Source organism: Limulus polyphemus, unplaced genomic scaffold (genome assembly GCF_000517525.1).
Source record: "Limulus polyphemus unplaced genomic scaffold, Limulus_polyphemus-2.1.2 Scaffold4127, whole genome shotgun sequence".
Lineage (NCBI taxonomy): Eukaryota > Metazoa > Arthropoda > Merostomata > Xiphosura > Limulidae > Limulus > Limulus polyphemus.
Window position 1 is genome coordinate 58,350 of NW_013669737.1, and position 11,618 is coordinate 69,967.

General features: G+C 35.5%; 1 protein-coding gene across 1 annotated transcript in view; it reads left to right on the top strand.

Moving 5' to 3' along the window:
* Positions 1-11,618, top strand: part of LOC106470632 (transcription factor cwo-like) — a 31,814-nt gene that overhangs the window by 2,771 nt on the left and 17,425 nt on the right. The window contains exon 2 of the mRNA XM_022399260.1: positions 8,646-8,724. Coding sequence (XP_022254968.1) covers positions 8,646-8,724 — 79 coding nt within the window. The remainder of the gene's footprint in view (positions 1-8,645; positions 8,725-11,618) is intronic.

Consider the following 11,618-nt stretch of genomic DNA (forward strand, 5'->3'; position numbering starts at 1 on the left):
ACAGCTGAAAGGGCGAACATGTTTGGTGTGACGGGGATTCGAACCCGCGACCCGCAGCTTGCGAGTCGAGCGCCCTAACCATGCCGGGCCTACACAAAGTCTCAATATGAATATTATAAAATCTGTATGGGCCTAATAATAGAGTAACTGCACTGTCTTGTTCATTCGATTCAGATTTAGGTCTATTGATCTGTAAACTTTCCTTTATATGCAGTTCCTGTTTGCCAGTGCGAACATTTTAAATTTTCTTCTAGTTATTGGTTAATTACACGCGCATGTTTCTTGATGAGCATGTAATGAACCTTTACGTATAAGACAACTCGCATATAAAGGTAAGTATATTTATCAGTGGACTTAAACCAGGATTGGTTTATTATTAAATATCTTAACTGTTAGGGATCCCAAAACTTTGGATGAGCTTGCATAACAACTAAGAAGGTCAAACTGGAAACAGGTTTCTTGGTTCATTTATGGGGAGTAACACAGGAACAATATTGAGCAACCTTATACTGATAAACTTGTAGTATAAAACAAGGTGTAGTGCTGTTTTTAAAGCACATACAAAATAACAAAATTCTATTGTATTCTACACCTTATTTGCTATTCTTTTGCGTTTTCTGTAATACGGTGATGGAAAAATTTATTGCATTACCCATTTTTTTCACACCTTTCTTTGGAATCATTGTCTGTTTTGAAGCCCCAATGCATGTAGGTGTAATTATGTTTCATGTATGTTGCAGTACTGTTTAATTATTACATCAGCAGCTTTACAAGCTGTCTGGGTGTTCTATCGGCCTTTTTTATTGCCTATAAATATAGGTTCTTACTATGAGTGCGTTTAGAAGCCTATCTGCTACAATGAGCGTGTGATGCTACCATGGCCTAGGGTTGCAAGTTAACTCCAGGGGGGAAAAAAGCAGTCATTTTTCTTTGAGCAAAGAGGAACTTTCGACAAAGCAGATTGGTAGAAGAATTAAATTTAATCAGTTTACTGTAAGCTGGTGTTTGCAGAAATATAGATAGACTGGCTGTATGGAGTGGTGGAATGAGAAGGATCGGAAGAAAACTTCCACAGCAGCTGGTGATCTTGTTCTAAAACGCATGAGCCTGCAGAACCGCGAATGTCGTCCATAGATCTCAAAAGAACATGGCAGGAAACTTCAGGGGTCACTGGCACCGCTTGCACGGGCCAGTCTCGCCTGTGTTCAGGCAGTCTTTCAGCAAGATGGTCAAGAAAGAAACGCCTCAACTTGGTCAAAGTGCAGACTGACTCGACTGAAATAATGTGGAACAAAGTGATCTTCTCAGTTGAATCAAAGTTCAACTTGTACGGGTCTCATGGGAAGTACTTTGTACAGTGTTGATGTGGAGGAGAGTTTCATCTAGCGTGATTAAATGCAACTGTGAAGCATCTGCAGGGTCAGTTGATATGGGGATGAATCTCTGGCCAGGTTGTGGGATGCCTGCATTTTGTGAAAGTCACTGTTAATGCCGACAAGTACATCGAGATCCTCAAGTCCCATTTAAAACTAACAATTCGTGATCACCTCAGTGGAGCAGACCAGTGCCATTCCAAGATGACACTGTTCCAGGCCACAAGTAAAAATGGTTGGTAATATTCCTGCACTCTATGCAGTAGATGTGAAATAAGAGGAAATTTCACTCTTCATGTATTGAAAAGACGTCTTAGATTTGTCTATCGAAAACTGCTGGAAGGTAACAGGGTGCAAGAAGCATCTTGGAACTGCAGGAAGCCCTAATCCGCATATGGCATCATGAACTCACCCCTGCCTACATTCAGTCCCTCGTGCACTCTATGCCACAGCAACGTCAATCAGTTATCAAATCCACAAGGGGCACAGCCAAATATAAAAACAAGAAACAGACTCTATGACCACATTTTTCAATTACTTTAGCAGCATTATCTTTAATGTTAGGTTTTCTTACTCAGAGGACATTTCCGTATATGCCAAGTATTTGTTTAATCATCTGCTTAATATGTTTGTCACGGTTGGTTTATTAATAAAGATGCATACATGTGTGTGTGTGGATGACTGAAATAGGAGTCATCTTACACCACACAATTTCCATGACAGTTTACAATAGTTCTGACACTTCCACAATGCACAATCTCGTACAAAATTAAAGGAACCAAGAAAAGTGTACAAAAATTGGGCGATGCAATAATTTTTTCGCCACTGTAATGTTTTGTACTAATCATAAATTACTATTTACATGCATTTACATATTTTTAGTCGTTCCTGTTCGTGTATCACCTGTGTTATTCCATAATTATTTTCAAATAGAGTAAAAGCCCGTCCAAAATGACGGGAAACCACTGGAAACCCAAACTATTCCATATAAAACTGGCAATACACAAAAGAAATATATAACTTCCTTTCCAAAGAACATGCTATATATTGCTTCTGAATCCATTACATATATAACTGAGCAAACATGCTATATATTGGTGCCTTTAGATAAAATATTATAACATACGATGACGATGTGATCGCATACACATCTGTTCTTCTTCTGAGGATATGTCGTCCTCTGCCCTACAGATAATGGGTGTACTCAGTCTGTTTTAACAAAGGCTTTTTCGTAATAATTCCCAAGCATAGGTTTGTGCTAATTTTTTACTTATTTTTCACAGGCGTTTATAGGGTACGAATGCACTTCCGTGTCTGCGATCACAGAAGTCTTCCCGGCTTTCCTATTCAGATCCTACCTAGCTTGACGTCATAATGATATGGATGATGTCGTGTCACACACATAACGCCATACCTAATCTGGACCTGGGAACTCCCGACTTAACAGGCTTTTATATAGCAGAAAAAGCGCCGAAATGTAGGAGCTATTTACATCTATGTTAGCGGTTGAATTAAACCAAAATGGGAACGGGCAATCAAAAGAGGAAATACTTTAGGAGAAAATATGGAATTGGACTCGTGTAACTCACGAAATTCGGAGAAATCGAGCGTGATCGACACTTGGCTTTTATATATATATATATTGATACTGTGTCTTCCGGTGGGCCAGCGATAAGTTTTGCGACTAACAACGATCTTGTTGCGGGCAAAGCGCAGACAGCCCATTGTGTAACTGTGTTCTTAAACAACCCAACAATGACAACAACCAATACTACATATATATATATATAGCCACGATGTCGTTATAATACTTATTAAAGTAGTACATTCAGCAGCTTTTTTCACACCTGTAATCTCATCAAATGCTTAGAACAGTATTACATAACATTGTAGTGACCAGAAGTGGTGATATTTATCTAAATTGATTCACGGATCGTGACTCGTCAATTCAGTTTTTTTTTCTTTAAAAAACAACAAAATTGCGATTCACTCAAGCTTTTGAATTTATGTCACTTGTTGCTGTTTTTTCTTTTGTTTGATTGTGTTTACTCTCCTTACAGAATGTTACTAAACATTCAGTATTACCATTTGTATTAACTACAATTCTGTTTGAACATTCAGTCAAATTGATACACAAGAATAATCGTAGTTGAAAAATAATTTGTACATGCTAATCAAGACGTCACTAGAGAAGGGGACATCCGATGCGAAGTAGCCTTAGTTTGAACCGCAAGTGCGTTTTGATAGTCACGGAAAATTAAAAAAACGCTGTAAAAACTACCGACCAAGAAAGTACACAAGCTTCCAGTCGCATCTCGAAATCATTGACAACTTTCACGGAAAAGATGGCAGAGGAAACGGACAGTGGAGGATCCGTGGGAAGTTTGTTAAGATGTGAGTTCTAGCATTGACCTCACCGATCTTCGCAGAAATTCGGTAGAGTGGAGATTGCATGCCGGGCAATAATACGAAAACACAATCAACAATGGAAGGGCAATAATACGAAAATACGATCAACAATGGAAGAACTAGTTCCAGGGACAGCCGGAACGTGCAATGTTGTTTGAATAAGGTCCGAGTAACTCTTGGTACAGCCCATGTTGGGTCGCTAATGTTGGACATTGGTTATCTCATGTGCTCAGAACTGGAGACATGATACATGATTACGAAACTTTATATCACGTAAACATATATTTTTTTTTATGTTTTATCTTTATTTGAAGATGACGCTAGTGTATGAAACAAAACATTTAACTTTACACTGTTACTTGAACTCTTTTAATGGAAATAGATCTTAAATTTTCGATTTTTTCCCTAACAATTAGCCTAATATAACGTGTGAATAGGAGAAATACTGTGGATTCAAATACACGGCTTTAGATAATCAGTGTATCTTAAGAAACCAGTGACTTCACTTATTTTTGACCATTGAAAACAAAATTGTTTTGGGGCCCTAATAATATCGACGAGCTGACTTTTTTATGTCTTAATAGTCATTATTAGAGACAAGCTTGTTATTTTACAAACAGTTCGCTACGTAGTTGATTTTATTTGCATGGCTTACCACCCACGCATTTGAGAATGATTAAATTGAAGTTAATAACCTATATAAACCGGTACTAGCCTAAAATAAACTTATAGTAAGGATAGAATAATATCGTAGAATTAATTGTAGGTTCATCTCCACAAATAACCTTCTTTAAACTAGTTGGTAAAAATGAATGATGAAGTAGAACAATTTAAATTATGAAATATAAAATCAGATAAAATATATCGTAATAACAATTAATGGTTAAAGGATAAAATGTTTTTTGTCATGTGTATATTTTTTGTTGTTACTGATTTACGGACACCTATTCGAGGGCTATTTACGTTAGCTATCCGTAATTTTAAAATGGTAGACTAGAAATAAATGGCCTCCCAGTGGCACAGCGGCATGTCTGCGGACTTATAACGCTAGAATCCGGGTTTCGATACCCGTGATGGGCAGAGCACAGATAGCCCATTGTGTAGCTTTGTGCTTAATTACAAACAAACAAACTAGAAATAATACAGCTAGCCAACGCCACCTACCGCCAACTCGGTGGTTCTCTAATCGAATAATAGGAATTGACCGTCACCCTAAAAAAAGCACTCTCGGCTCAAAAAATGCGGAGCGTGATCTTTTATTGTGTGGCAGTAACGGTGTGCGAACCATGGATCTACAGCATAGTACGCTAATCATTGGGCCTGTCATGTAAGAAGTAACAATACTTTTGTGTACATAATGTTTTTCCATTGTTCAGCTGGCATAAATATGAGATGAGGTAGCGTTTCGAAAATACAGTGGATCAGTTGCAATATAATATAAGAATGGTTATACTAATAAAATAATTTTGAGCTATTTTCACCCTGAAAACCCGTCAACAAAGTCGTATTGGTAGGATGTTGACACTATTTTAGGCAGTAGGCAGACCACACAATCGGCCACATGCTCAACGTCACGCGCTCTCTCACATGTACCTCCACGTGATATCAGCAATCACAGGATGCGTTGCAATTATATATCTTGTGCGTCCTCCCCGTACGTGGTTAAAATTTGCTGTTATAACTGTTGCTGTTGTCACTTATTTTTCTTTCTTATATGCATAGTTAGAATCATTTGTTTTTATATCTTCCACAAGTGCATTAAAACAACAAATCTTGTAATATGATGCGTGATTTTAAATGTCAGGTAATTTTTCTGATACACCATGGGAAAAGTAATGGCAACCTTTAAAAAAAATATGTATTACCTTGAGTCGTGTCAACCTTGTTTGATACACGCTTACCCGGAGAGCACCACCCACAAAACTTGTATGTAGTTTTTACAAGTTTTCATTAAATACTGTTTTTAAGTAAGCCGTTGTTGTTTCAGCGTAATGCTACACAGTTAGCTCTCGGCGCTCATGTCTAATACAGGGAATCGAACTCCGGATTTTAGCAGTGTAAGTCCGTAGACTTAACGCTGACTCGCCGGGGGCTATCAATTAAATATACTAAATTAAATAAAATACTCAATGTCGATAACATTATTTGTTCGTTAAAAATTACAAGAAAGAATGAAAAAAACGGACAGTATTATCGTTAATGTTGGATGATATGTATATAGATAGAACTCTACAGTAGGTATTACCGGAACGTTTGTAAAATATATTTGTACAGTTGACTGACACGTGTTCAGTAACTCGTAGAGTTAGTAATACGTAAACATCATTAATATTACTTGATATAGGAACAGATATTTTTAGTATTCTATGAAGCTGACCTTTTTCATCAAGAGTTCAAAGTTAATATCAGTATAGAATGTAACAAAAAATCACAATTCTGTAGTCGTGTTATTTCTTTGAATTTCTTCCTGTTTTGTATCGTACTGTGTGTGTGTGTGTAAGCCTGACAAGGAGTAATTCATTAAAAGGTCATCTTTAAAAATAACGCTTGCTAAACTTTCTGTTAAACTTTTTTTATTGTTTAAGCTTCTTAGTTGCCTAAATAATGTGTTTGGTAAGCCTAGTTTTGATCATGAGGATGCTACACATTGCATTTTGGGAATTGTGAACGCCTTTTCCAAGATGGTGAAGTACGATTAGTCGATTACAACCAATAATAAGCAAGGTCGGCAATGGATTTGGCGATCATCGTATGGTTAGAATAATATTATTATACTCTCTTCTAATTCTTAAAAACCATTTCGGGATTGGATAGGGAATGCAATGTTAAAAAATGTAATAGGCCTAATGCTGGTGGCTTTTGACAGACATGATTGGTTGTAATCGTGCTTCGCCATCTTGGAAAAGGCGTTCACACCATAACAATTGTCATTGTAACAAATTGTTTACATAAATAGCTGATAAGCTCTTGATTGATCGAAGTGAAACGTCAACAATAGATATGGGTCACAAAGTGTGGTTGGAATACTGTTATTATACATTCTTCTAATTCTTGAAAATCTCTAAAAGACGGGATAGGGAATGTAGTGTTAAAAAGTTTTATAAACCTAATGCCGATGTCTTGTGGCAGGTATAATTATTATTACATCTAGAACAAACTGGGAAGAAAACTAAAATTTCTATTACTGTTTTTTTTAACATTTCTAGGAGGTTTATAAATATTACCCTAAATCAGATATAATATTCAACTACCAAAAAGTCATGTATTTACTGGATACACAACCTGAGTTGGGACAAATCAAATGTATCAACTACGTATTTAACACGATGCTTTTCACTTCAATTGTTTAAGAGCAGTCTCTTTCGTTTTTGTTTTCTAATTTAGTAAGAGAGTATCAGTGACAGATTATGTGATATGCAGGCATATCATATTTTCCACAATCTTGAGTAATATAGGATTTTTTAAGAAATCATTTAGTCTGTTCCTATGCAGTTTTAGCACGTGGTCTAGAAAATGGTTGAAATTGTTTCGTTCTAGTTGTTTTTTGTGTCTGTTGTAGTTCTCGATAGCAAATAGTATCTACTCTGTCAGGAAGGATGTTCCAGCAATTTCACACCTTAGTGTGGGAAAGGGTCAATGATTTGTTGCAGTCCTTCCCTGGCCGAGTAGATGATGTCAGTATGTTACAGCTAATGAATGGTGTGCGAAAATGGCCAGTCATTATGACGCTATTACAAAGAAAGAATACCAATTTTCCTGAATCAGAACGGGTCTTTGGTACTTTCAAAGTTCTGCTTGGTTTCAACGTCGATAGTTTTCCAGATATTGGTCTTGAAAGAAGAAAGCTGATAATTCATCCACAAATCTATTAGAACCTGTTGTATAAGTCTGGAAAGTACGCGCCGTTTAGTTTTTTTATGCTTTGTCTTCAATAAAAGATTGCTCCACTTAAAATCGTATATGCCATCTAATTTCTCACATTTTTCAAATTTCGATTACTTTGAATAATTCCTGGTGGATCCTCCCGTTATTAAGTGAAGTGAACTTATATAGTACTTGCGAGGAAATTAGTTCACCTAAGAATAACAAAGCTATAAGTTTTTATCATTTGAGTATTTTTACATTGAGTTTTGTTCCTATGTGAGCACGAAAGTTTGTTACTATCTATATATTTCATAGAAGAGTTAAGATTTGAAAGTATGTTAACAGCATTTATCATAGTATTTTTATTTTTTGCTTTTGCTTTATTTCTTCATTTTAAAATGACGATTATTGATCCACGTAACACAACTTGCAATGGCTACTTCGGTCAATAGCTCCCTCCTTATATTACCCTTGTACAAATAGTAAGAGAAAGTGACCTTTATCCAGAAGGCACCAATGTTTTTTGTTTTCTGCTTAAAGAAAACAGAAGTATTTATCAAATGTAATACCCTATTTTTTAATTTATATTATTTTTCCTATAAAATTAATCTTGTCGGGCTACTGTCGATAGCACAGTGAAAGGCAGATCGGTGAATATTTAAAAAAAACAAAAAAAGTTATATTAGTAAGAGCACCATCTATTGACGAGATAAAACACAATTTGGGAAAGTAAATTCTGAGTACTTTCAGTTGTGTCAGTTTTGTTGTTTAAAACATTAATATAAAAGTTAGAAGAGTTAGGTTTTATGAACACAACTAATTAACAGACGTTTTGAGTATGTAGGGTATATTACTTTATGAAAAGAAACTAATGGAAACACCAAAATGATACATTCTATGTTATAATCAATTATACAAAAAAAGACAATTATGGTAAGTTTCCATATATAGTTATGTCATTCGAGATAAGACATAATTACCCGACTTTCTTTGTTTCAGGAGCCTGAACTTTGCTGCTCTGAATGCACATGGGACCGATGATGACGAGTTTGGACTTTCACGAAAAAGAAGTGTTAGAGTAAGTATAGAAATCACTATGTGTATTCATACTGTTTAGACGTGGCCAATATAAGGTTTAATAAACTGAACTTGTTTGTGTGATTAGTACATATTATTCTTTGTATTCAATCATAAGTTCTTAGAAATGCTTTGAATCTCATGGCTTGCTCGCACCATGTGGTTGTGGCCTTGAGTAAGACACATTACTTTACCCCAGTTGGTTGTATAATGGGTACCAGCGGGTATTTGGGGGTTGAATGTTTCTTTAAAGTATCGTTATGTTCTGAATATATATATATATTGTTGTGGGATGTTTCTATAGATATTAATTATGAGGGTTTTTTACAGTACACAATTGTTAATTATTATTTACAACATGCCTTTTTGTTAAGTGGGCTTTGTTTTAAAACAATAAAATAGTTTACAAACGGGGAAGTTACAATAAAATATATTTCGTTTAATTCTCCAATGGAAATTAATTTTTATCCTCCTCCCCCCGACTAAGGTTCTAAACAACAGATTTTAATCAACCTCACAAAATGTTTCCCTTGGGGAGGGGGTGGAAGAACCATATGGATTCACCATTTCAAAAAATAGAAATTTGATTGTGGGCAAAAGAAACATAACCACAAAATTCACACACACACACACTCACAAATACACCATGTTTATCAACACACCAGAACCAATCCAAACAATGGCAATCCAAAAACTTAACTCTACAGTAACTTGAGGCTCAACAGGCTTAATTTCATAGCTTCGCGACCCGTTGCCGAAATAACATGCTCCACAATTAAATCCCGCTATTTGGTCAGACAAGCATGACCAAAGAGTTGGCGGTGGGTGCCATTAACTTGCTACCTTTCCTCTTGTCTAATTTCATTAAGATTAGATTTTACATAACAATTAAATAGGATTGATACCTTGCCTCATGACTATCGTGGGATCGCCTTGCTCTGAAAGGTGCGTGATAAAATAAATGGAGCATTGATTTATTCCGCATTGTTAGGTGAAAGGTCAGCATTGTTGTTTTTCTTGTATGTTAATATAATATTAATTAACGTATATCAGTATATGATGATAAAGGAGCTTTTTTAAATAAAAGTATAGATGGCGCTAGATAGCTATGATGCGGATATAGCTTAAATACACTGTACATTCAACGTGTAATAACCACACGTTTCCCTGGTGTATTAGTTGCAATGTATACGTACCAAGAGTCAATATTAGTTATTTCATAGGAAACATTACAGGTTAGATTATTTGAAAAACACGTAATTATCAATAATTTCAAATCAAAGCAGGCTAAACGCATAGATCAGAACTAAAACTTAGTAAATAATGTTTGTTTTCAAGTGCAAAGATGCACAACAGAGGGGGTAGCTGTACTATGCTAAACGTAACGATCAATCCACAAACTCCTTAGATTCGAATGAGTAAAAACCCTGTGACCCGAGCGCTTTCGAAAGGTTGACCTTTCTTCTTCAGGGGAAAATCAGTTTGCCCCGAAGAAGAAAGGTCAGCTTTTCGAAAGCGCTCGGTCCATAGGGTTTTTATTCATTTCGATCAAGACTTCTTGGACCTACGTGTTTCTTAACATCATGACATCTCCCTAGTTATATATTGAGCCATCAGAGGGCAGTGTGTAACGTAGCTAATTTAATATACTTGTATACCGAGGAGTATACAATGTGATAACACAACGATTTATAATTATTAGAATACATGGACTCATTGGTTGGGTACCCTTGCTATTATCAATATGTTTGGCCATAATCCCAATAATAGCTCACGAGAATCGTCCAGTTTAATTCAAATTCCATGTACTAACTTATCAATTTAAAGTAAGCTTTATAAGTATAAATATATATATATGCGCGTGTGTGTGTGTGTGTGTACACATATACTATGCATTAAAGCCAATACTATAAGATAAACGAACTGGTTTCGTAGAAAAGTCTGACACTAGTATATACAAAACTGTATGTAATTCTCCCTAACAATGACTAATAACTAGAGGAAGCCCATTCACTCTGACAGTAAGTTAATGATTCAACACGTGATTGGAAACCTCATCATGTAACTTGTATAAATAAGCTATTAGAATAATTGCATTAAATGGCACATTTTTCTAGATTACGTAATAATTAACTATTCGTTTGCTTCAGTCATTCACCATTATATTACGCGCGTTGCAGAAACACCAGTTCTCTTATCACAAAATAAATGTATGATAGTTTGAAATGATACTTATAAGTTTATTTAATAATGTTTATTCGTCATTTACGTGCCACTTTTACTGTCTATGGTGTTACAACCTTTAACGTGCACCTTTGATTACCGTACTAGTGTTTGTATTGATAACTGGAATAAATAAGTCTGTTTTTAAGTTAATGTATTCAGATTATATCCCAAGTGATCTTCTTTGATAGTCACTGAGCCAAAACTTAGAAATATGGGATTAAGAACCTGTTTGTGTCATGTTTTAATAATATCCACTCAAATCATTTTTAAATTTCTATTGCCCCCCAGTAGCACAGCGGTATGTCTGCGGACTTACAACGCTAGAAACCGGGTTTCGATACCCGTGGTGGGCAGAGCACAGATAGCCAATTGTGTAGCTTTATGCTTAACTTCAAACAAATACTTTTTATTTCGTTTGAACCAAACACATTTTTCCCTGTAGATTTAATCCTAAGGAATATTAGACTACTTTTTAAACCACCATGTTATGTACAAGTATTGTTAAACAGTGTGTTTTATATTAAAGGGGGGATGTTCATATTTGTATCACTGTTTAGTTGAATAAAATTCAATTAAACTTGTATAAATATTTAAAATATATTAAAATATTCAACAATCAACGTTGTATAATATACAATTAAAATTTTATTTAAAAGCCGTTGTAGAGTG